General features: G+C 36.5%; 1 protein-coding gene, 1 long non-coding RNA gene and 3 other non-coding genes across 8 annotated transcripts; 3 read left to right on the forward strand and 2 right to left on the reverse strand.

Moving 5' to 3' along the window:
• Positions 1 to 13: 13 nt before the first annotated feature.
• vac14 (vac14 homolog (S. cerevisiae)) lies at positions 14 to 11,936 on the forward strand. 4 transcript variants are annotated; one of them, XM_048157727.1, is made up of 19 exons: positions 14 to 502; positions 819 to 969; positions 1,100 to 1,267; positions 2,734 to 2,796; positions 2,896 to 3,003; positions 3,198 to 3,307; positions 3,413 to 3,534; positions 3,609 to 3,746; positions 3,879 to 4,019; positions 7,791 to 7,854; positions 8,077 to 8,221; positions 8,309 to 8,374; positions 8,456 to 8,603; positions 8,679 to 8,814; positions 8,959 to 9,133; positions 9,272 to 9,390; positions 10,733 to 10,812; positions 10,890 to 11,040; positions 11,157 to 11,936. In XM_048157727.1, the coding sequence occupies exons 1-19, from the start codon at positions 399 to 401 to the stop codon at positions 11,317 to 11,319; spliced, it is 2,352 nt and encodes a 783-aa protein (XP_048013684.1). In that variant the 5' UTR covers positions 14 to 398; the 3' UTR covers positions 11,320 to 11,936. The 4 variants fall into 4 exon arrangements, with proteins under 4 accessions (XP_048013684.1, XP_048013685.1, XP_048013686.1 ...); XM_048157728.1 differs by having other exon boundaries at positions 8,682 to 8,814; XM_048157729.1 differs by having other exon boundaries at positions 8,456 to 8,570.
• Positions 5,079 to 5,149, reverse strand: trnag-gcc. Its single transcript has one exon. It is a non-coding gene; the product is annotated as a tRNA-Gly (tRNA).
• Positions 5,303 to 5,373, forward strand: trnag-gcc. The gene has a single exon. It is a non-coding gene; the product is annotated as a tRNA-Gly (tRNA).
• A 324-nt stretch (positions 11,937 to 12,260) lies between the features above and the next one.
• Positions 12,261 to 12,332, forward strand: trnad-guc. Its single transcript has one exon. It is a non-coding gene; the product is annotated as a tRNA-Asp (tRNA).
• Positions 12,333 to 20,131: 7,799 nt separating this feature from the next.
• Positions 20,132 to 25,737, reverse strand: LOC125247741. The gene is made up of 3 exons (XR_007180169.1): positions 25,549 to 25,737; positions 21,389 to 21,422; positions 20,132 to 21,002 (listed from the first exon to the last, which is right to left on the reverse strand). It is a non-coding gene; the product is annotated as an uncharacterized LOC125247741 (long non-coding RNA).
• Positions 25,738 to 26,885: the final 1,148 nt, after the last annotated feature.

The raw sequence follows: 26,885 nt of genomic DNA on the forward strand, positions 1-26,885 counted from the left end.
CGCGTGTTTCCGGATCATCGGCTCAACATTATTTAAGTTCTAGAGGTGTAAAGGCTTTTATTCTGCTTTGGCTGTAACTGCTCATCCTCTGCTCTCCGCTTTCAGTTTAGTGTCGCAGACAGCAGGTCCTGTTATTTTACAAGTGATGCTTGTGATGAGAGTCTCCCGCGGAAACAGATTTTAGGGCGTCGTCTTGTCTGTAATAATACAAGCGCGTGATGAGGAAAATCTCTTAGATGAAACATTGACACATTTATTCTGTCATTCACTAACCGAACTGTCATCTAATGAGACTTTCTCTTAATTCACTCACTGAGCTGTATTCAGAGATCAGTTTTAACATCCGTAGTTGTGCTCTATGCGTAATTTAAGTGGTTTTTCTGAAATACTTTGAAAAAATGAACACAGAAAAGGATTTTTCTCCACTGACACCAAACATTGTGAGAGCTCTCAACGACAAACTGTATGAGAAGAGGAAGGTGGCAGCTCTTGAGATTGAAAAGTGAGTCATAATCCAGTGTTTAGTTGGTCAAAATACTCATGAATAAGAGGATATGGATATATTTATTTGCATTCAGTTCCTGATAGACTTATTTATTCATTTTTATTACACTGAAACACATTCTACTGCAGTAGTTTAACATGCAAAGTTAGTTTCTCTCTGGAACAAGTCGTTGTTATTTTGCTCCTATGGAGAGTTTGTCATCTGACATGCCCCATGATCTCATTAGTCATGCTTATGATCAATAGCCCATAGTCCATACAGTGTCTAGCCAGTGTTTTTTAATGGATTATTAGAATGCTTAATCTTCTGCTAGGCTTGTACGAGAATTTGTAGCCCAGAACAACTCTGCACAGATCAGACATGTCATCCAGATACTGGCCACAGAGTTTGCGCTGTCCCAGCACCCTCACAGCCGAAAAGGAGGCCTCATTGGACTGGCGGCGTGCTCCATTGCTCTGGGAAAAGTATGTGAAAACTGAAGGTCTTTGATTTATTGGTACCTATTGAAATTGACTGCTAGACGTTCAGTATGCATGCAGTTCCTAAGCAAATGTGGTGACTTTGGTTGTTTATCTTATCTTTTGTGCTTCTCAGGACTCTGGATTGTACCTGAAGGAACTCATTGATCCGGTTCTTACCTGTTTCAATGACTCTGACAGCCGTCTGCGCTACTACGCCTGTGAGGCCCTTTACAATATAGTGAAGGTTGCCAGGGGAGCAGTGCTGCCTCACTTCAATGTGCTGTTTGATGGGCTTAGCAAGGTAAACTGTGAATCACAGTCACAATGAATCACATTTGGCATTTCATGCTAGTTTTGAATAGTTTAGTAATCAGTACCATAAAGAATTTAAATAGAAAGTAATATTGCTTAGGGGTAAAAAGCAGTGTTGCTGTCATCAAATTAAAGGGTTAGTTCACCCAAAAATGAAAATAATGTAATTTATTACTCACCTCATGTCGTTCCACACTCGTAAGACCTTCGTTCATCTTCAGGAACGCAAATTAAGATATTTTTGATGAAATCTGATGGCTCAGTGAGGCCTGCATTCAAAGCAATGACATTTCCTCTCTCAAGATCCATAAAGGTACTAAAAACATATTTAAAACAGTTCATGTGATTTCAGTAGTTCTACCTTAATATTATAAAGCGATGAGAATACTTTTTGTGCGGCAAAAAACAAAATAACGACTTTTCAAGAATATAGTGATAGGCGATTTCAAAACATTGCTTCGGAGCTTGTTGAAAACAGTTGTGTACTTTTTTTTTCAGGATTCCTTGATGAATAGAAAGTTAAAAAAAACAGCATTTATCTGAAATACAAAGCTTCTGTAGCATTATACACTACCGTTCAAAAGTTTGGGGTCAGTAAGAATTTTTATTTTATTTTTTTTTAAAGAAATGAATACTTTTATTCAGCAAGGATGCATTAAATCAATCAAAAGTGACAGTAAAGACATTTATAATGTTATAAAAGATTAGATTTCAAATAAACACTGTTCTTTTGAACTTTCTATTCATCAAATAATCCTGAAAAAAAATATTGTACACACATATTTTGTACAATTGTAAACAATAAATGTTTCTTGAGCAGCAAATTGACATATTAGAATGATTTCTGAAGGATCATGTGACACTGAAGACTGGATTAACGATGCTGAAAATTCAGCTTTGCCAACACAAGAATAAATTACATTTTAAAATATTTTCAAATAGAAAACAGTCATTTTAAATTGTAATAATATTTCACAATATTACTGTTTTTTTATTGTATTTTTAATTAAGTAAATGCACCCTTGGTGAGCAGACGAAACTTCTTTTAAAAACATTCAAAAACTTACCGATCCCAAACTTTTGAGCGGATATATATATATACACACACAAACTTTTTGATGCGATTTAAGCTAATAAAAATGACAAACGCACAAAATGAAATTACTCAAATTTAAACAAATATTAAACGAAATCATAAAAATACATTTAAAATATTAATAAATACTACAATAGTATATGCATAATACTGAAATAACACTGGTAAAAAGTTTGTTATAATCTGTTCTACAAAACAGTAAAAACTGAATGACAATTTCATATATAAGGGGTTATAACACAAGCCTGTTTAATTGTGTTACTGTCATTTTGAACATCATTCCTCTTATTCCTGCTGTAAAATCAGTTTTTTGTTAAGTGACCCACAGACTCACCTCGCATGTGATCTGCTCTTTACAGCTTGCTGCAGATCCTGATCCAAATGTTAAGAGTGGATCTGAGCTCCTGGATCGGCTTCTTAAGGTGAGTTTCATGAGAAACAAGTGGTTTCAACAATTAAAGCTTGAAAGTATCAAATTAAATGGTTACATAATCTGATTTCCATTTGTCTTTGATTTTAAGGACATTGTTACAGAGAGCAACAAATTTGACTTAGTGGCTTTTGTCCCCTTATTGCGTGAGAGGATTTACTCAAACAACCAGTATGCCCGCCAATTCATTATCTCCTGGGTGAGTTGAGCACCCAACTTTCACCAATCTTTTAATGTTTCATATTTTGAATTAGCTTTTATTTTTATCTATTATTTATTTTTAGCTTTCGATAACCAAAAATGACTTTTAATAGTTTTAGTTGATATTAACAACACTGATAATAGTTGCATTATGCTATTGTGACTTCCTGTGATGCTATTACTCTGCTCCAGATCCATGTGTTGGAGTCAGTTCCTGATATCAACCTCCTGGATTATCTTCCAGAAATTCTAGACGGACTCTTCCAGATTCTTGGAGACAGCAGCAAAGAGATCAGGCGGATGTGTGTCTCTTCATCTTCTGCTTTACCTGAGATTGTCTCTCCCTCTTCCTCTTTTCTGTTCCTTTTTCTCATTTTTAAAAGGCATTAACAGTTGCCATTCAATAGGTGCGAGGTGGTTTTGGGGGAATTCCTGAAAGAAATTAAGAAGAATCCTTCCAGTGTTAAATTTGCAGAAATGGCCAACATCTTAGTCATCCACTGTCAAGTGTCTGATGAATCAAAGTCCAGTGAGTCAGATGTAAAAATATGAATAAGTAGTGTATAGGGAAGTAGCGTAATTATCTATTTTGTCTTTCCGCAGCTAATGATCTCATCCAGTTGACGTCTATGACATGGATGAGAGAATTCATCCAGCTTGCTGGGAGGGTTGTACTGCCGTATTCCTCTGGCATCCTGACAGCAGTGCTGCCTTGCCTTTCATATGATGACCGCAAAAAGAGTATCCTTCGCTGTGTTTGCTTATACTCTCATGTTTTGTGTGCACTGCCATTTAGATAAATGTTTTTGTGATATTTATGTTAATATTAGGTTGTCACCGCTCAGATCTATTTCCTCAATAAACCATCTCCAGGTACTAAAGAGGCTGCCAGTGCATGTAATCATAGCCTGATGAAGCTTGTGACTCCTGAAGATGATGAAGATGATGAAGAATCACAGACCAAAACTTCCCCTCCATGTGATGAGACTCTAAAGAAAGAGGGAGATCTGAATGGCAAGTTTTTTTTTAAAATATATATATATAAGTTTGGAAACATTACTATTTTTCATGTTTTTGAACAAAGTCTCTTATGCTTATTAAGGCTGCATTTATTTCATAATAGATACAGAAAAAAACAATAATATTGTGAAATATTTTTACAATTTAAAATTATGGTTTTCTATTTTACTATACTTTAAAATATAATTTATTTCTGTGATGCAAAGCTGAATTTTCAGCATCATTACTCCAGTCTTCAGTGTCACATGATCCTTCAGAAATCATTGTAATATGCTGATTTATTATCAGTGTTGGAAACAGTTGTGCTGCTTAATATTATTTTATAACCTGTGATACTTTTTCAGGATTCTTTGATGAATAAAAAGTTAAAAAATATCAGCATTTATTTAAAATAGAAATCTTTTGTAACAATATACACTACTGTTCAAAAGTTTGGGTTTATTAATTTTTTTTTCATTCTTTTTTTTGAAAGAAATGAATACTTTTATTCAACACGGATGTGTTAAATTGATAAAAAGTGATAGTAAAGATTTATATTGTTAGAAAAGATTTATATTTTGAATACATGCAGTTGTTTTTAACCTTTTATTCATCAATGAATCCTGAAAAAAGTATCACAGGTTCCAAAAAAATATTAAGCAACACAACTGTTTTCAACATTGATAATAACTGAGTATCAAATCAGCATATTAGAATGATTTCTAAAGGATCATGTGACACTGAAGACCACTAATGATGCTAAAAATTCAGCTTTGATCACAGGAATAAATTATATTTTAAAGTATATTAAAATAGAAAATCATAATTTTAAATTGTAATAATATTTCACAATATTATATATTTTTTTTCTGTATTTATTATGAAATAAATGCAGCCTTAATGAGCATAAGAGACTTTGTTCAGAAACATTAAAAATAGTAATGTTTCCAAACTTTTGACTGGCAGTGTGTATGTGTGTGTATATATAATATATATTATAAAAAACATTTTATTATATTTTTTACTTTATATTTATGGAAGAAACTTGAGGGGGAATGGTAAGTAAAAGTCTGTTGCATTGGCCGGGAATCGAACCCGGGCCTCCCGCGTGGCAGGCGAGAATTCTACCACTGAACCACCAATGCATTTCTTGCAAGACTCTGTCGCCCCCTGTCTATTAACAGGAAGAAAAGCCATATGAAGGATTGAAACAAGCCACCTAGAGAACAAATATGGTAACTGTCTTTAACAGTGGCCTCATTTTGGAAGCCAGGGGGCGACATGAAGTTTCCAGGAACGCATTGGTGGTTCAGTGGTAGAATTCTCGCCTGCCACGCGGGAGGCCCGGGTTCGATTCCCGGCCAATGCATCCAAATTTTTCTTTATAATATGCTTCTTCATATTTTCTAAATAGGTCATTTATTTACACTGTTTGGGGTCTTTTTTTTTTTTTTTCAGCAAGAATGCATTAAATTAATCAAAAATGAAATTTTACATTGTTACAAAATGCTGTTCTTTCTTTCTATTAATCAAAGAATCCTGAAAATATGTATCATGGTTCCCAATGTTTTTATCATTAATAATTGTAAAAAATTCAAATCAGGATTTTAGAATGATTTGTGGAGGATTATGAGATCCTATGGTAGTGTAGATGCAAATAAAATTAAAGCTGCAAGCAGTGATGAAAGGGCCCTTGCACCCGTGCCACCGCCACCTAGTGGCTTTAGGAAAACAGAGCACAGTGGACAACATGCATTTAATGATGCATTTAATATAAATATAGGAGGACTATGTCAGTCATTTGTATTTGCCACACTTCTGCTACCAGCTGGTGGCGATATGACTAAAACTAAATTATGGCATGTAGATGTCTTCAGGCCAGGGCACTTATCAAACATGTTATGTTTGAGGCAGATTGGACATTGTATGTTTGAGTTACAACAACTTCCTGTTTCATAACGATAATATCATCACTCAGCTAAGTGTTGCTAGCCTGTTTTAGAGTGTTTGTAGCACTTTTAGCATTCAATTGCATATTTTAGTGTGTTGCTAGTAGTGCATCACAATGTTAAACACGTCACTTCCTGTTGCCAGTGGGTGGCGCTTTTACTATAACTGAATATTGTCATGCAGATGTGTTCAAGGCAGGACTCTTCTCAAACATGTGAAGTTTGGGGCAGATTGGACATTGTTTGCCTGAGTTACAAAAACTTCCTGTTTCGTGGCGTTAATCGCATACATTAGCACTTAGCTAAGTTGTTTCTAGTATGTTTGGTACTTCGTGGCATCTTAAAATGTGTTTCTAGGAGTGAATAAAGCATGTCATTTCCTGTTGCCAGCAGGTGGTGCTATGACTAACTGAATATTGGCATATAGATGTCTTTAGGCCAGGACTCTTATCACACATGTGAAGTTTGGGGCAGATCGGACATTGTATGCCTGACTTACAACAGCTTCCTCTTTCACGTCTGCCACGGACACGCCCTTCAACAAAAACTCAAGATCTTCACAATTTAACATCACTAAGGTCTTAAAATTAGACAGACAAAATATGATGTTGATCTGGTTAAATCTCTTTGAGGAGTTAATCACAGTGTAAAACATGTCATTTCCTGTTGCCTGCAGGTGGCGCTATGACTGTAACTGAATATTGGCATGTAGATGTCTTCAGGATAGGACTCTAATAAAACGTGAAGTTTGGGGCAGATCGGACAAAGTTACAACAACTTCCTGTTTGATGGCGAAACATCAAATTTCGTCAGACCGCCACGGACACGCCCTTCAGCGAAAACTCAAGATCTTCGCAATTTAATGTTGCAAAAGCCTTTAGATTAGACTGACCAAATGTGATGTTGATCTGATTAAAGGCCAGAACACACCAAGCCGACGCCGACGAACTAGTGGCGACGAAAGCAGACTGTGGGGTTGGCTCACGTCGGCAGCGTCTGTGTCCAAAGTTGCCCTGACACACCAAACCAACGCTAAACAGCCGACGGCCAAGCAGCACGTCAGTTCTGCGCCTGTGTGAGATGAAATGCCTTTCCGAAACAGCAGGCGGCAGTAGCTGAGCAGCCAATCAGAATGATCAGATGGCCCGACGGACCGACGAGCTCCAACGCCGATTCAACATTTTAAATCGGCCGATAAAAGGCAGACGAGGACCAACTTCAGCCGACGGTGCGGAACACACTGAGAAAACCTAGTCGGCCGACGTAGAAAAACTGCCCGACGGCCGACCGTCGACTTGGTGTGTTCCTGCCTTAAAGCTCTAAAAACTGCAAAAAATTTGCAGAGAAAATTCAAAATATCTCTGTTCGTTTTTAGATTTTGCATCCTGGGGCTTTTTTGTAGGTATTGTGCTGTTACACCTATCTACCGAATTTCATAACTGTACGTGAAACGTAGCACAAAGGGCGCTTAATTGAAATTTTGTAGGTGGCGCTATCGAGCCGTTTTGCCACACCTAATTCTGAAACCCATATCAGACGTATATTTTCACCACTTCTGACGCGTGTGCAAAGTTTCATGAGTTTTCGAGCATGTTTAAGCCCTCAAAAATGCGATTCATTTCGGAGAAGAAGAAGAATTGACTGAGCAATTCCAATAGGGTCCTCACGCCATCGGTGCTCGGGCCCTAATAAAGATTCCTCGGTAGTGCCAACAATTGTTTCCACATTGTTTTCTTAATGTAAAAGTCCTATTGTTGTTAAATGATCCAGAAATATATATTGTTAAAAATACTCAAACTTTTCGGCTTTGATTTGTTATCTTTGTTTTTGGTTTTAGATTCCCTAAATGAGTCTCAGGAGTCTGTAGGCTTCAGCAACATCTCTTTCTTCACTCCAGCAAGGTACTTTTTGTCAGTCACTGACTAGAAAACACTGCATGTCTTTCTTTTTTGATGTAGCACAATAATTCATTATTCAACACTAATTGTAATAGAAGAGTCAACCAGTAGCTTTAAATCTGAGTAGTTTACTACTCAGTTTAAACGCAACAACAAATTGTCTAGTTAAAAGATCAGAAGCCATTGGAGTTCTGCAAGATCTCTGATTTACTCTATGTTGTGTAGTTCTGACAGATCTGTAGTAAATCTGGATCTGGATGGCATAGTGCAAGTACTGGACAGACATTTACACGATTCATCCACCGGAATGATGACTCGCATTGCTGTGTTGAAGTGGCTGTACCATTTGTACATCAAGACCCCTCGCAAGGTTTCTTTGAATGTCATTTTAAATATGCAGTTTCGGGTAATACTAAAACATGCAATGCTAATTCATTCAACTGTATGTCCATGGCAGATGTTCAAGCACACAGATAGTTTGTTCCCCATGCTACTGAAGACACTATCAGACGAGTCTGATGAAGTAAGTCGTCATATCTTCAAATCATCTCAGTGTCGATCTACCTCGATGAAAGCTATTTTAAAGAACGAATATGTCTCACAGGTGATTTTAAAAGACTTGGAGGTTTTAGCAGAAATTGCATCATCACCGGCTGGGCAGACCGATACTTCTGGGTTGTGCGACAACTTGGATAGTAAAACGGAGCTCCATATTCCAGGTGGGGTCAGAGATGGGCAGCCAATGGTGGTTGGTGAGTAACCAATTCCTGGTACTATTTATATCTGGTTGTAATCCATTTAATACCAAAATTGTGATTTGTGTTTAGCAGGATCTAAGATGACAGACTTGTCTCCCTCAACTCCCAGCATGAACTCATACTTCTACAAGTTCATGATTAATTTGCTCAAGCGCTTCAGTTTAGAGCGGAAACTTCTAGAAGTGAGAGGGGCCTTCATTATCAGGTAAAACTGTCCTAGTTCCTTTTAATGAAGACTAGTTCCTCAAACCCATGTGAAATGTAGTAGTTCAAGAAGAAACTCCTGTAAATCAGAGTATACCACAAACCTTTCAAAGCTCATCAACAAGTTTCTTCTACTTCCCAACAGGCAGCTATGTCTCCTCCTGCACGCGGAGAACATATTTCACTCTATGGCGGACATCTTACTCAAGGAAGAAGATCTGAAGTTTGCCTCCACCATGGTGCAGACACTTAATACTATTCTGCTTACCTCAGCTGAACTGTTCCAGCTGCGGAACCAGCTCAAGGACTTGCGCTCCCAGGTAACACTTGCTTTGAGGTCTAGAATCTTTAAAACAGATCCAACGCACTTAGAATGCCTCGTGGAATCCAGTCAAATTGTTTCTACTTGAGGTTGTGTATCCACGCTGATAATCATTGTTCTCCTTTTTACCCTTCAGGAAAGCTGTGCTCTTTTCTGCTGTCTCTATCGCTCTTGGTGTCACAATCCAGTAGCCACTGTGTCCCTCTGCTTCCTGACGCAGAACTATCGGCATGCCTACGACCTCATCCAGAAATTGTATCCTTGCTTTAAACAGTCTATAATATATCTTTCTGCTCCAGAATATTTTGTTTGCTAGTTTCTAGTTTATATATGTAAAAAACATCTTTATCAAGTCACAAACTACTGTAGAAGCAGGCTTGGGAGGGTTACGATAAAAATGTATTCCGTTACAGTTACAAATTACTTCATAAAAAAAGTATTTAGTAACGTAATCCAAGTACCACAAAATGAAAGTAATGTAATCTGATTACTTTTGGATTACTTAAAGGTCACACACATATATATATATATATATATATATATATATATATATATATATATATATATATATATAAGAAAGTAAGAAAGAGAAATTATAACTGTACTATAAATAAATTGCTATTTTTAAATTTAATTTAAATTATTTCTTCTCAATTTCTGTAAGTTTTTTTTTAACGTTACACGTTCCATACTTTTGAATGGGTCTCAACAATAAAAATATTTTACAAATCTGATAAATTATCTATTGCAATATTATTATTATTGTTGTTGTTGTTGTTGTTTAGAGCTTAAAAATATAAGTCACATCAGATCATAAAACAAACTGAACAAGCTTGGAATTTAATCTTTTATTTAATTAATTTAATTAATTACATTTAATTTTAATGTTTAGCATTTTGATTACTTTTAAAACCTATTAAAACTAAGCAATCGTGTCTCATTTCAGCAACTTGGGAATACACAGCCCTGAATATAGATATATAAAGGGCTATACAGACATCTAGTGGCTACAGTATGGTATTACAGATTATTTTTAGTACTTTGATAAAGAAAGTGTTTTCGTAGCTGGAAGGCAGAGTTTGCACTGTACAACCATGTTATTTGCATTTTCTTCTTTAAAAACAAAATAGCAGTGAAATTTCCATGAATTGAAAGCGTTTTTCCTCACGGGCAGCATCGTTTCAACTATCATCAGTGATTCAATCTGCGTCTGAGGAGATTGTAGACGGGTGTTATTTGCGCATGCACAAGCGGGTGGCTCACGTGAGTCATCACAGGCAACAGAACCAGGAACTACTGTATAATAAAGCAGCGCTTAATATGTGTTATTATGGCAAAATGATTATTTATTTAGTTTTAAATTAAACGATTGTAATCCTGATAGTATTCCCTCTTTTTTCAAAATGTAACTGTAATCTGATTACTACGTTTTTTGAAGTAACTGTAACGAATTACAGTTACTGGATTTTTGTATCCTGATTACGTAACGCCGTTACATGTATTCCGTTACTCCCAAACCTGTGTAGAAGTAATTGAATTTAGTTAAATTAAGTTGAAACTTTTAATTATGAAAAAACCCTTTACTTGAGCTGATCAGTGGAAATCTGGAGGTAACTGTGGACTTCCTCATGGAGGTGGATAAACTTGTGCAGCTAATCGAGAGCCCTATTTTCACCTGTGAGTGTTTCTGCAAACTGTTTCTCATACTGAGGATCGTTTTCAGCTCTCCACACTAACACTCGTTCTCTTTGCAGACCTTCGTCTGCAGCTACTGGATGTAGAGCATAACCCGTATCTCATCAAGGCTCTGTACGGCCTATTGATGTTGCTTCCTCAGAGCCAGGCCTTCCAGCTGCTCTCACATCGGCTCAGCTGTGTGCCAAACCCTGAACTCATGAGGACCGTGTAAGTACCAGAACAACACTGAACAACCAAAGCCGGTCTGTTCTCATACTTAGTAAATAGTTTGATATCTTCTAAATTGAATAGTTGGCCTATTCTCAAGTGTTGTAATTTTCCAGAGAAGATCCAAAGGCACCCGTCAAGGACAAACGATTGGCCCAGCCGCACATCGACTACAATGAACTGCTCCAACACTTTGACCGAGTCCAGAGCAAACACCTGGAAGTGAGGCATCAGAGGGCGGGCCACTCTGAACACCCAGACAGGAAGCTGATGTTGTAAAGGGTCACAGACAGGACATGGTTATGTAGCCTTTGTCTGAAAACTATGGTACACAGGAGACCGGAGCCTCAATATGACCTGTAGTGGGCATTTATGTATAATCTTGTTCAGATTTTAATGTATTCAAGCTACTATAGGCATGAGGGACTTTTGATGTGCTTTATTTTTAAGATACGTGAAGTGCATTACGTTCAGGTGCTGGAGTTGACATACACACTTGGACATAATTTGACTTGGTAATCTGTTACAGATTAAGGGCCAATGGTTATATCATTCCCAACTCTCTGATTTAATGTAACCCTTCCCAGAACATTTCTACAGATCACCCTGCACATACCCCTGAATGTTTATTATTAGGAACTTTTAATCTAAAACATGACCTGTACTGTAAATGTGTCTTAAATGGACAATTACTTTTTTGTATTGTGATTTTATCTCTTACACAATCCACGTCCAATAATTTTCACTATGTTTTCTTAGCATTCCCATTGGAGTCTGCTTGTTCATCTCATGAAGTGTTTTCCACATTAACACATTTACTCTTGGCCTTATGTACATGCAAGCCATTTTTCTGTAATGTGAAGACAAAGTTACAATAAAGTGGAACATCATCATAATATCGTTTTTGTTGTCTTTAATCCGATGTTTTTTTTTTTTTGTCATCACGAGAACCACAGAAAATCTCACTTTTTACAACCCAGCAGGTGGCGCTATTGTATTACTTTTTCTAAGAAAAACCTTTCAACATCAGGCTGTGAGAGAACTCATAATTTCTCACCGAAAATCTGTAGACGACGCTTCTTGATTGACAAAATTACATTTTAAGGACTCCAAAATCAGAGCGCGAAGTTATGAATTTCATTTATGAGGAATTTAACAGTTTCACATGACCAAAGGTTTTTCTAACATTTTTTTTAAGGCCAAAAACATACCGCTCTCACTCCTCGTTAGTATAGTGGTAAGTATCCCCGCCTGTCACGCGGGAGACCGGGGTTCGATTCCCCGACGGGGAGAGTAGTTTATTTTCTTAATTTCTCCGCGTCTATTGAGTCTATACAGTAGCTCTACATAGTGCAATGCAATGGCTTTAACATGTTTGACTAAGCTTGTTAATAGTTTTAAACGCTTTGTTTAAATGTTAAACTAAAACACAAATGACTAAGCTCAGTTTAAACACTTTATTTTAATTTTAAACTGAAACACATACACACTAGTTTTTTATTTAAACGAAAACAACTCCGTTTATAAATTAAATAGAAACACGAGGGAAACCAACTCGGAACAGCGCCATGAAACTCGTGTGTGGCCAAACATATATCGCATCCGTAGTGATTAGCACTACCATAGAGAATGAATGGATAAGTTTAGGGAAGATAAGCAAGTGTTTTCAGATCCCAGACTGAGGTTCAATTCCCAGACGGGGAACGTTTAAAAAAAAAAATTGAATTTGTGTCATGCATAGCATTCAGAACTGTAAGGTTTAAAATGACTAAACTTAGCTCATTCAAATAGTATATTTTAATTTGACACAAAAATATACCCCATACAAGAGTTACCATGGTTACTAGATTCGACCAAAATATACTTACTGCAAATAACAATAGGCTAATTTGATTTCTTTCACACCGTAAAAAGGTTTCAGGGTGATTTTTATCAAAAATGCATTTATTTATTCATTTTTGATTACCATTGTAAGGTAGACTAAGCCTAAGGCTAATGTTATAAAATGCATTTTGCCTATTTAGTAGATCAAATTATGTTTTTTTCTTTTAGCCTTTAAAACTAATGCACGCTTGCACTATTGACATGAGAACACTGAAACTGCCCTATCTGTCTGAAGTAGACATGAAGATCAGCCCATCTGCTTTTGAAACTTCCCTTTGATCACGGATTCTTTTGAACATTCTCCATTCCACACGAAACATCTATCTTCACATTAATCATAACGCTTCTCTCAAGTCCTCTTATTGCAGATTGATCCACACTGAACAACAATTTGGCCTGGAATAGTTGGAGTTTTCAACCTAAATATATTCTTCTATACTCTATGATCAAACGAATTTCAATATTTTAACAATAATATCCCGCGTAGGCCCGACGCACTGGAGAAAAGCTGTAATTCCATGTGATTTCTGGTATCACTTGTGGAGATTCACTCTCCACATGAACTTTAAATATTGGTGGAATGAGCAATGTGATCACACTGAGAAACTTTGAATTATCTATTACTTGAGATAAAAGGACATTCTCATTCTTTTTGCTACTGTTTTCTTACATTTGCCTTTGACATTTAAAGGTACACAATGCAACTTTTGTCCCTCTAGCAGTTAAAAAACAAAACTGCATGCATTTTGCAGAAGAACATTGTTTTGGTTGTGCTTCAGCTTTGCGTGACTGTGCGGATGAATATGGTTATTTCTCATAACTAAAAAAGGGAGCGAGATTATCCTACTGCTCAAAAACATTCACTACTTGGGTTAAGAGATATAGCCAGTTTAAATGGAAAGGATCTAGCTAAAGACGATACTGTAGCTTTACCCATTAACAGACAGGGTATTTCCTTGAAAATAAATTCCAGCACAATGCTACAACAACCCATAATGAAATGACCCTCACAATAGATACAATGAACTCTGTTAGAGAGCAATTTATCTGTTCAGTAAAATACCTTACTCACCTGCTGAGTAATAAAAACACCATCCCTGCGTTGCTTTTACAACATTTCAAACCCCTCAATTCTTGCCATCTCTAAGAAGCCAAGCTAATGTTGATTCTTGTTTTATTACAAGCTCTGAGGGGTCCTTCACACAGAATGCGTTTTTCTATTCCAATGTGCGCTACTTTTCCATTGTTTTTCTATGTAAACGCGCTCTAGACAGACGTATGACCGTTACGATCGCGTCTTTTGCAGCGTTTTTAAGACAGTGTGTCAAGTTAAAAGAATTTTAACTTTTACTTGCAGCGCCGCTCATTAATGTCAGTTCCAAAACAAATTGTGGACCAATCAGAAGAACTCAGGGACGGGATACATTTTGCGAGCTTCTGTTTACAGTAGCAAGTTGGCATCGCAACTGTTTTATTTGATGACAACATGGTGGAGGAGGCCATAGCCAGTGCAATTATATTATTTTTAACATGTCAAAAATAGTATCTATTCTGCTGTTTGCCTATTTCTATTATTTCCGTTATTGCATCACGTCTGAAAAGCACGTCTCGAGACCCTCGCATTCTGTGCTGCGCTTTTTAGACACAAAGACGCATTCTCTTTTTGTCGAGATTTCATTTTCGAGATTTAGATGCTCTGAGTCAAGCTTCCTCGCTCGATATGACAACTAACCTATGCCACTCCCACTCCAAAGTAGCTGGAGCAACTTTTCTCTATTACGAATATGACGAATCACGCACAGGTGAGTGACGCATGTACACAATTTCCCACCAAAACAACCCTACCGGTCTAGAATATAAACATTAACAATAGGCTTACCATATGAATCAGGGTAAGAAAAAATTGAAGATGTATTGAATTTTGTTAATTTTGAACAACAAAAATGTTACATAAATGTACCTTTAACTAGGTAAATGGATGCCAAAATATATGAAAACCTCCAAAAATCATCATAAAACAGCCCAGATTTGGTCCTCCCACCCAACAATTTTATCAGAACTATCCCAATCTGGCAACACAGCACTCAAATGAAGGTTCAACTACCTGTACGTCCAGGTGCCAATGATTTATAAACCAACAGGGCAAGTAGACTATAACATTTTCCCTGACTTCCAGCGGTCAATGAATTGTCTTTCTATAGTCTTTTTAAGCGCATGGCATAAAACAAGGTCAAGGTGACTTTTTCTTTAATATTCTGCTTAACAGTACTGAAAGATAAGGCAAAAAAGTTCACCTCCACTATTACGAACTTAATATATAAGATAAGAAACCATGTATTACCATTCACCGATCAAGTTCAAGATAAGTGGCTCAGATGTTCAGAGCAATATTTGCAGTGTACACAGACAGAATAGTAAATAGAAAAACAATAAAAAGTCCAGTAGTAGTCTCTATAGAGACAGACAGTGTAAATGGTTTGATAAAACATTTATTAGTTTACTGAAGTCATGCACTCCATGTGGAGATTGTTGCGTATGCAATGTTATGTTTGTTATTTGCTCTGTAAGGTTTAATTGGCTCACTAGGGCTTTTGCTCACACCCTAATTCTCTCTAGGGACATTGTTTGGGTAGTATGCACTCCCTTACAAACTTCAAAAAGGAAAATACAAAAATCTTAGAGTGAACACTTGTTCAGGCTTAGCTTTTCAAAAGCTTCTCACTTGACTGATTTTTAGCTAAACTTTGGCTCATTTCTGGCAGTAGCTGTGCTTTGATGCAACTGTGGACATAAGACAAATGGTAGAATGAGAAACTGCCATTCTCCAGTGGGCTATCAGTGATATTGGATTAATAATAGATTGCAGGAGATGATCTTTGATATGCAGTGTGCAGCTGCTTTTTGTCTGTGCCTTTGCTCGGTTCAGACTGCCTCAAGGCTTGCAGTGCAGAAAACTTCAGATATTCATCATTTCCCACTCCTCAGGCTGTCAGGTGCATCTTGTTGAGTTTCAGCAACACTTCTCAGACTACATTTAATCAGATCTTGTGGTAAAAAGACTGCGCTATTGAAGCTGAATGAAAAATAAATGAAATCTGGATCTAGACTGTTGTGAACAAGGTGTCTGGGTTTATCTGCCTAACCCCACTGGTAAGATAATGTAACTACACCATTCTGAAAAAAAAAAAAAATTCCTCCAATGATGGCCATTCAAATATAGCCCTGTATTCTGACTAAATACAATTAATAAAAATGTGATAGCTAAGTGGCTCTACAAAAGTATGAATTATTTCTGAGTAACAATACATAAAACATAAGTATAAAAATACATGACAAAATGCAGCTGGGAAATGGGTGATCCGAAACATGGTTGCCTAGATATACAGTCATGTGAAAAAAATTAGGACACCCTAGTGAATTCCATGGTTTTCTGTATCAGGGCATAATAAAAATAATCATCTGGTCCTTGGTAGGTCTTAACATTTGGAAAATAAAAACTACAACCATGACATATCACACCGTGTCATTATTTGTTTAGCAAAAATAAAGCCAAAATGAAAAAGCCATGAGTGACAAATTTAGGACACCCTTACTCTTAGATAGTAAAACAGTAAGGAATTAAGAGGGTAAGTAATGTTCAGGCACTGCTAATCAAATGTCTTTGATTAACTGATAACCAGCAAGTGTGATCGCCTCTATAAAACCTGAAGTTCTGGCAGTTTGAGTATCTAGAGCCTTCAGAGAAGATAACACAATGCCAAGGAGGAAAGACATCAGCAATGATCTAGAGAGGCGATAGTTGCTGCCATCAATCTGGAAAGGGTTACAAGGTCATTTCCAAACCATTTGAAGTCCATCATTCTACAGTGAGGAAGATTATTCACAAGTGGAAGACATTCAAAACAGACACCGATCTTCCCATGAGTGGACATCCCAGCAAATCCACCCCAAGATCAGACAGTATAACGCTCAGAGAAATAGCAGACAGCCCAAGAACTACACCTCAGACTCTACAGGCTTTAGTTAACATGTTAAATTATAAAGTTCAAGACAATACAATTAAAAAAGATGGGTCAAGTATGGCATGGTATAGGGCTGATGATTTTGGGTGTGTTATGCAGCCACAAGACCTGGGCACTTCACAGTCATGGAGTCGACCATGAACTCTTCTGTACACCAAAGTATTCTAGAGTCAAATGTGAGGCCATCCACCCGACAGCTAAAGCTTCGCCAAAATTGGGTCATGCAATAGGAGAGTGACCCCAAGAACACCAGCAAATCTACAGCAGAATGGCTGAAAAAGAAAAGAATCAAGGTGTTGCAGTGGCCCAGTCAAGTCCAGACCTCATCCTGACTGAAAAGCTGTGGCGAGAGCTGTGCATTAACAAATGCCCACAAACCTCAATGAATTGAAGCAACGTTGTAAAGAAGAGTGGGCCAAAATTCCTCCAGAAGGATGTGAGAGACTGATAAAGTCATACAGAAAATGATTACTTCAAGCTAAAAGTGGATCTACAGGCAATTGAATCATAGGGTGTCCTAACTTTGTCACCCATGGTTTTTCCATCTTGGCTTTATTTTGCTAAATAAATAATGACATGGTGTGATACGTCATGTGTTGTCGTTCATCCGAGGTTTTATTTTCCAAAATGTAAGAAGCCAAGCCAAGCACTAGATTATTTTTTTATTATGTCCTTATATGGAATACCATGAAATTCAATAGGGTGTTCTAAATTTTTCACATGACTGTAGATGACATAGAGTCTAGACATAGATGAAAATTGTTTATTATGTTTGATCTGGTTTTGAGAATGGCACATTTTGAGTTAAACCAACTTGAAGAGCTTGCCACGAAGGGTGGGAAAACCTGTCACTAACATGCAATATCAAAGAATAGCAAACAAAAATGATCCAACAATCTAATCAATCTCGATGGACAAAATTAAGACTTTCTTTTTAAAGAAGCCAGTTCACTCAGATATATGCCACAATAGGGAGGAAAAGACTATAACAACTTCATGCCGATGTAACCCCTCAGCTCCTACTCACTGTGTGGGCCTTGAACCCGGGTCTCCAGCATGGGAGGCAGGCACGCTTACTAGCTGGCCTTCGTTACAGTCACGCTCTAAACCTCACTCCTATCCAGGTCACGGCACCAGCGTAACCTCTCAGGTTGTACTCGCCCCGCGCTGTGCAGGGAGCGAGCCCAGGTCTCTGCCGTGGGAGGCGGGCGAGCTAACAATGAGACTAAAAACTGCAGCCTCTAGTGTCAGCCGCTAGTGTTTATCTGCACAACAAAATCTCAGATAACCCTAGCTGGCCTCCATTACACCGACATTAACGGTGCCCTAGAATCAAAAATTGAATTTACCTTGGCATAGTTGAATAACAAGAGTTCAGTACATGGAAATGACAACACTCAAACACCATTGTTTCCTCCTTCTTATATAAATCTCATTTGTTTAAAAGACCTCAGAAGAACAGGCGAATCTCAACATAACACCGACTGTTACGTAACAGTCGGGATCATTAATATGTATGACCCCAATATTTGCATATGCCAGCCCGTGTTCAAGGCATTAGACAAGGGCAGCCAGTATTAACGTCTGGATCTGTGCACAGCTGAATCATCAGACTAGGTAAGCAAACAAGAACAATAGCGAAAAATGGCAGATGGAGCGAATAATAACTGACATGATCCATGATATCATGATATTTTTAGTGATATTTGTAAATTGTCTTTCTAAATGTTTCATTAGCATGTTGCTAATGTACTGTTAAATGTGGTTAAAGTTACCATCATTTCTTACTGTATTCACGGAGACAAGAGAGCCTTCGCTATCTCTCCAATAGTGTGTAATGTTAGCTTTAGCCACGAAGCACTATCAAACTCATTCAGAATCAAATGTAAACATCCAAATAAATACTATACTCACATGATCCGACGCATGCATGCAGTATATATGATGAACATCTTGTAAAGATCCATTTGAGGGTTATATTAGCTGTGTGAACTTTGTAAATTCACTGTATTATAGTCGAGAGCTCGGGGGGCAGGGAGCGTGCGATTTATCGGGGCTGAATCGTGCATAGTTAATGATGCCTCAAAATAGGCAGTTAAAAAAAATAATTTAAAAAAATCTATTGGGTATTTTGAGCTGAAACTTCACAGACACATTCAGAGGACACCTTAGACTTATATTACATCTTGTAAAAACTGGTTATAGGGCACCTTTAAAAAACCTCAAGTGAATATAGACATGACATAAAATCAGTAGGTAGAAAAGATGCATACTCACTCCTAAATGAATATACATCATCTGTCACTTCCGCTAACAATAATAATTTGAATGAATTTCAATTTGAGAAATTTTGGGGGTGTAGCCCACCGCAGCACTCTACTAAATCCAGCTCTGAATGGCATTATACCAGCCTCTCTTGGAGAATTTTCCCGTCATACTTTATGTTCCCCACACACAGGCTCATAAGTTCTTGTTAAACCTCACCTTTGGAGGTGAGATCGTTCAGCTATAAAATGAGCGCAGGAAGTCATGACCCATTTCCTCCAAATCCCATAAAGAGGCTGACAATAGGAGACATGCTCAATGAAAACCCGTTGTTCTCTGTCCAGGCCTAAGATGATTAATAGGCGGCAATCTCTTGCTTTGTCTGAATGAGAATAGTTATATATTGCTTTCCAGGATCCTCTCACTGTGAGCAAGTCCTTATATATGAGTGTGTCTCAGTATGAAGGTCCTGGGGGCTTTTGCTTTGTACAGAGATGACAAATGACCCTGTAGCCAGTTCCCACTTTCCTTGCTGCCCTCAGGCAAACGGTTTGTTTTTTCTGCTCAGAGTTATGCAATGTTTGTTTATTTCCAGATGAATAATACTGTCTGAAAATATTGTGTTGTGCATCATTTTAATTAATACTCTTTGTATCATATCTTTTTAAATTTTCATGCAAAGTTTAAGAGTACACAATAAAACAGTCAAGTTTAAATAAATCTGAACTTATAAAATCAAAATGAAGCCATATATATGCTAGTGTACTCCTAAACATTACGTTTTAGGAGATAGACAGAGACACATTTAAAAATGTAGTCTTTTACTTCCAGGGAAACTGGATCAAAAATATTGATGACTCATCCTGCACTACACAATATTTTGTCCAATCAAATGCTATAAAATGAGAATAAAGAAAGAAAGAATTTTAATAGGTTCAAAAGATAAACTATTAAAGGTAACATGAACAGTACTGAACCTTTGTATATTGTGCATTGATGCAAAAATAATCAAAGATTGTTCTTTTATTTATAGCAGATCAGAGTCGACATGACCACCGTGATCACTGACTGCTTTATCTCTGCTTCCTTTCACAGTTGAGAAGTCCGGGAAATTGAAATAACCACCTTTGAGTCACATCAATTTCAAGTTATATGAAGTTTCTGCCTTATAAAATATCTTTCTTGATAATAGAATGGCAACTTTTGTCCAAGAGTACCACCAAAAGTCATACATGTTTGAATTTTGTTTCAAATATTTATGACTTTCTTCGGTGGAACACAAAAGAAGGCAGCGCAAGACTTCCTAATTTATCCTTTTGTATTTCACTGAAGAAATCAAGGTAAATAAATGAAGACATCATTTAATTTTCAGGTGAGCTACCCCTTGAAATGTTTATTTGTGCCATCTTTATTAAAGTTATGACTTCCTCCCTAATACGGTCCCTGCATAAAGCAGTCAAGGATCCTCTTGCAGCAGTCTCTTAAATCATGTGCCGAGTAAATGACAGAAAATGATTACATTTCTTGCCAGGCGTGGCACTGCATTTTCACCCTACTCTGAAATACTAATCATGGTGACTCAGTGATTGAGGGTTTTGTCTAGGCTAGCAGTTTCATAAATCATAGTTCCTTCAATGATCAATAAATAATTATTCAAAGAGATGTGGGAAAATACATTCACAGCAAACTGTGGCTGGTTCTGTTGCTTCCTGATGATCCAATAGAAGCATCTCATGCCAGACAGTTTTTCTCCTCACTGTTTGCAGTATTCACCTTGCCATGGCAGACACTCTGTTATTTCAAACAAACACACCATCATTTGTTTGGCCTGCATTCTCAAGATTGGTTCCTGCCTCTCAGTGGAGACAAATGATTGTGTTCTTTTTTCTGACAAGCAGTCAATACTTCATTTTGTTACATCTCCAGGAGCTCATCTTAGACATACAAGGTTTTTTGGGTAAAGGTCTGCAGTCCTTTGCAGTAGACCTAATTCAGCTAGTCTTTTCACTATTTAAGAAACTGGGAGTTAAGTCTAAAAATCAAGATAAACAAATAAAAATAAAGATTTTTATGTATAAAGATTAAAGGTCAAATCTATACAGAACTCTTGTAGCATGTGTATATGATAATGAAATTTGAAAAAGAGAGAAAATGAAAATATGTCAATATTTACTCACCAATTTGTCATTTAAAACCTGAATGACTTCAAACCTGCAACACAAAAGGAGAAATTTTGATGAATGTAAGTACCGGATGATAAATGGACAGAGACATTAGCTGTTTCCATCCAAAATCCGTCACTTCCTGGGAAATTGGTGCAAAATATCTGTAATAAATTGAAAGTTGTTGCAATAAGGAAAGCCACTGTGGCTTTTCAGAGGAAACGCAATAAACACTGTCATGTTATTGTGCATTCGGATGCTGGTGTTTGGGAACGCTTGTGAGTCATTTTTGGGAGAGAATTAAACCAAATCATTGTGATGCTAGACTTTGGCTCAGGCATTTCAGAAAACCATCATTTGAAATGCTGTACAATGAAAGTGGTCCACTGATTTGTTCAGTTATCTAATCACATCCACCGTTGAGGCAACATCATGTGAGTTTTTGTTGCGGATAGACGGATTTATTTGGTAAATGTTTTTCCATCGTAGCTTTTGCGCATGTCTTCTTATCAGATAAAAAATATGATGGTGAAATGCCCACTTAAAGGGATGAGACATGGATTTTTTGTTATTATTTTAATATGATCTTTGAGGTTCACTTATAATATATATGAATCAGGATCTCTGCAGTTGGATCACAGCCACAAGAGATGATCCTGGCTCCTGCACTCTAAAAATTTGTGGATGTTTCAATCAAAATTTGTGTCAAATATGGACAAAAACACAAATGTTGGGTTAAAAATTTAATTAACCCAATGGTTGCGTTTGTCCATTTCTGCCCCAACTCAACAACTCAACATTTTTTAGAGTGTGTGCCACAAGGTTCCGATTACAAATCTCAGAGCCCATGCTGAGGCAAGTCAATGGATTTCAAGGAGTTTCATTTCCACAATTCACCCCTGCAACCACATTCAATCTCCACATTGTGGTGTTCTCTACAGAGAGATGCAAATAGGATTCCTGACATGATTCCCCAGTGGTGATGCACTAGGTAATGAAATGGAGTGAATGCTCTTGAAAACAGATTATGGGGAAATAAAAAAAACCCTTTTGTTCCACATGTATTCATGAGCTTCACTTAAGTATTACTGGAGGACAGGACATATATATCTCTTTGTCAGCAAAGAAGCTGAATATGTTTCTAGGCTTGATTGGTTTAGGAACCTAATCATGACATCAACTTAAACTGGAGAAGAAGGTCAAGAGAACTTTTCATCACAGAAACTTGTTTACTAAAAACAATTCAGCAAAGAGCAGTGGAGGATGAAGTACACAAATCAAATACTTGAGTAAAAGTACAAATACCCAAGTAAAATATTACTCCAGTAAAAGTACTCCTTTCCAATTTTACTTGAGTAAATTACAAAAAAGTACTTGATTTTCAATGTACTTAAGTATTAAAAGTAAAAAGTACTGATCAATAAATGTTTGTTTTATAATTTTATATAGGCTACTTTTAAATTAATTTTATATTACTGGTTGCTCAAAATACCTGGAGGTTGCTGGGTCTGACATTATTATGAATTATGAATTGTCAAGTAGCCAGCACTAGTCAGTAAGGATGATTAGTGGATGCATTGCAGTCAGATACATAATAGGCATATTTAATGTCTGAAGACAAACAATAAAAACAGACGTCACATAGGGCTAAATGCATAACATTTTAAAATGAACGCTATGCAAGCATAATAGTTTTATGTCATTTGAAACACATGTGCATGTGCAATAATTTGCGTTATTTTAATGTTGTGTTGTTGTTTTTTAAGCTTTAAATCTACACCGTTGAGATGGTGATATGGACATGCCTGGACCATTCCACCGAATCGGTGCCATTTCTGTCCCCAGGACATTTTATGTATAAATATGCATGAAAATGAACTCTAAAATATATTTTAATATTAAGCAACATGTCCTAAACATTAATCTAACTGCAAATTTAAAATATATAATTTAAAACATTATTAAAAACTACTGAGAATACTAAAAAATAACATTTGTTACATGTCCCCGCTAACTAAACCTAAACTTTATCATGAAAATAATCATTAAAATCTTTCAGAAATCTTATTATTTTTGCACTGTTGTGTTACTCCATATACCATCTATGCTAAACAAAAATAAATGTCATAATAAATCCATAATATGTTATATAAAATACACATTTTAGTCGTGTCCCCAGGTTTTCACTCAGTCCTGTTACCCTCACACATTTCCCCCTCTAAAAAACTTGGAACATTCCACAAGATACATTTTCAACAGGGCTAATCATCTGGATCTTATTCTTATTCATCATCTGGATTTTATTCAGGCCATAAGAAGACTAAAAGTAAGTTCTCTTATTTTAATTTCTGTATATTTGATGAAATTGTAACTATGACTGAGAGGGTCAATCTCAACACACTGTCCTGTTACCTAAATTATTTCTTTGATGTTATTTGTTTATTTTAAAAAAGGTAGGTCACTAGTATTTGCTAAGTGTCCTCATGATATTAGCATGTACGCCATGTGTCCATATGTCAAGTATTTGATCATTTTTGCTTAAAAACTCAATCCTGTTACTTTCAGTCCTGTTACTTATATGAAAAATAACAGGACTGAGTTAAGAGTAACAGGAGTGAGTCGAGTCCTCTGTTTTGTTGATTTAATGATGTGAATATTAGCTGATATAATACTATTCACTTGTATAATGAGTTGTACAGTTGAAATTACTTAAATTATAGATTTTTAGGATTAGTTTTACAGTATGAATGCCATACATTGCAGGGAGCCAGTCCACCACGACGTGACTTCATCTTTTTGTCTTTCTCTTGTCTATCTTTTGTAGAAGATGGAGAGAAACTATACTTTGCAGATGCAAGAAACACACACCATGCTGCATGCTGCAAGGGAAGGAGTGAAACACACTAGCAACCCTATCTTTTCCCCCATTTTTTTGTCTTTCCTTCCCTCCCTCTCCCCCCTCTCTCTTTTCCTTGCTCTCATTCTTTCTCTTTCCACCTCCTTTACTGTAATGTACTACTAGCACATAGAACATCCCTTCAACACAGAAATCTCACTCACACACATGCACACACGGCCATGGACACACTCTTTTTCTCACACACATACACACACATATGGACACTCAGTCCTGTTACTCAGTGGTCATTCCTGTTACAAAGTGCTCAGTCCTGTTACTAAATTTATTTATTTTTCTAGAAAAATAAAGTTAAACCACTGTTTTTTTCAGTTTTGTTTGATCCATCATTTACACAATTGTTAAATAAATTAAATTATTTAAAAATATATCAACTTGAAGCTTTTGTCTTCTTTTTAATGAGAATTTTTTTTGCATTTTTTATTAAAATACACCTTTCCGTAATATAAAGTGATTTTTTTTCTCACAAATATCAATTATTTGAACAAATAACCAACCATTTCTTCAAAATAAACACTTTCTTGAGGTGAATACAAAGTAAATAACTGACATGCTATTAAGCATAATTTTTAAATGGCACATGAGTTTTGGTAACAGGACTGAGAAAACATGCATCCATCTTCTGCGTTGAAACCTTGTAAAAAAATAAATAAAGTTGCCTGAGATTGACCAATACACATTTTGAATAGTTAAATGTGTGTAGTATTAGATTCAGTGCTGAAAAAAGATTAAAAAAAATAAAGTTTAAATTTGAAGAATTGCAACAAGCAAATGGCACCCATTCGGTGGAATGGCCCGCCTGCATTTAAGCATTATTCACCCTTTTACAGCAGATTTAGTTCACAAACAACTGACCGTTGTGACATAAAGATGAGTTTCGTTTACATTAATCAATCCTAAAATTAGGCATTTAACTTACTTTTAGCGCCATCGGTCGCTCGCGCACTCAAGCTTCGTTCACGAATCGGACACTGCGTTTGCGTCTCTGAGCACGTGACAATGAGATGTAGTGGAACAAAAAGTACGATATTATGCTTTTGAATGTAGTGAAGTTTCTCCGAATAAAGGTACTCCAATAAAGTACAACTACTTGAAAAATGTACTTAAACATGTTAAAATACTTCATTACTGTACACTGGCAAAGAGTAGCCTATATATAAACGAAAAACACGACATCAAATATGGTCAAACGTCATGACATCAATTGTTCAGCTTTATATCGCTATATGTGGCTAAGCAACACTGTGACAAACGTTACCTTCATTCTTTTTGAATTCGTGGCACATTTGAGGTGTTTCTAGGTATGATACTTGCAATTATAATGAGGAAAAAGAGATGTTCTCTAAACAGACACGCCTCACCACCTCTCCAGTTTAAGAGGATGACGGTATTGATGAAAAGTACAAAAGAAAAGTTCCTAGGACAAAACTCTGGCTCTGGATCAGCCAGGTGCAAGAGAACCGTTTGCTTTCCCCAGTCTCAGCTTTTTTTCTCACATGATCTTCAATGACTTACTCAGCAATGTTCTCTCACAGGTTTAGTCTTGTTGACATTAAAAGGAATCACAAAGGAACTCAGTTTAATGTAGAAATGCGCGGACTGAAATAGTTCGAAAAATAACATACACATCGTTTATCTTGTTCATTATATTGTATAATGTAGGCCTATGCAATGCTGCAGTTTTCAAAGGTTTAGTTCATCCAAAAATGAAAATTATGTAATTTATAACTTACCCACATGCCGTTCCACACCCGTACGACCTTCATTAATCTTCGGAACACAAATTAAAATATTTTTGTTGATGTCCGATGGCTCAGTGAGGCCTCCACAGGGAGCAATGACATTTCCTCTCTCAAGATCCATAAAGGTACTAAAAACATATTTAAATCAGTTGATGTGAGTACAGTGGTTCAATATTAATATTATAAAGCGACGAGAATATTTTTGGTGCGCCAAAAAAAACAAAGAGGATCAGTGTATCGAATCATGATTTGGATCGCGTTTCAAAGTGCTAACGGCTGAAATCACGTGACTTTGGCGCTCCGAACCGCTGATTCGATACGCTGACTCATAACGCTCCGAATCTTCCTGAAGCAGTGTTTTGAAATGGGCCATCACTATGTAAGTTGTTATTTTGTTTTTGGCGCACCAAAAATATTCTGGTCGCTTTATAATATTAATATTGAACCACTGTACTCACATCAACTGATTTAAATATGTTTTTAGTACCTTTATGGATCTTGAGAGAGGAAATGTCATTGCTCCCTAGGCCTCACTAATTCAAATAAACAAAATGTAAGAGTTAAAATTTAACACAATCTTGCTGCTCAAACTGTGTATAGAACAATTTTTATAATAGTTTTTTTGCTCCTTTTATATTTTACATTTACTTGTACTTTTACTTTCAATACTTAAGTATGTTTAATATCAAAAAAATACTTTTCGTACTTAAGTACAAAAAATATCACATACTTTAAAACTTTTACTCAAGTAACATTCTAAACAGTGACTTTAACTTCTACCAAAGTCATTTTCTGGTAAGATATCTATACTTTTACTCAAGTATGGTTTTCGAGTACTTTATACACCACTGGT

Source organism: Megalobrama amblycephala, linkage group LG15 (assembly GCF_018812025.1).
Source record: "Megalobrama amblycephala isolate DHTTF-2021 linkage group LG15, ASM1881202v1, whole genome shotgun sequence".
NCBI lineage: Eukaryota > Metazoa > Chordata > Actinopteri > Cypriniformes > Xenocyprididae > Megalobrama > Megalobrama amblycephala.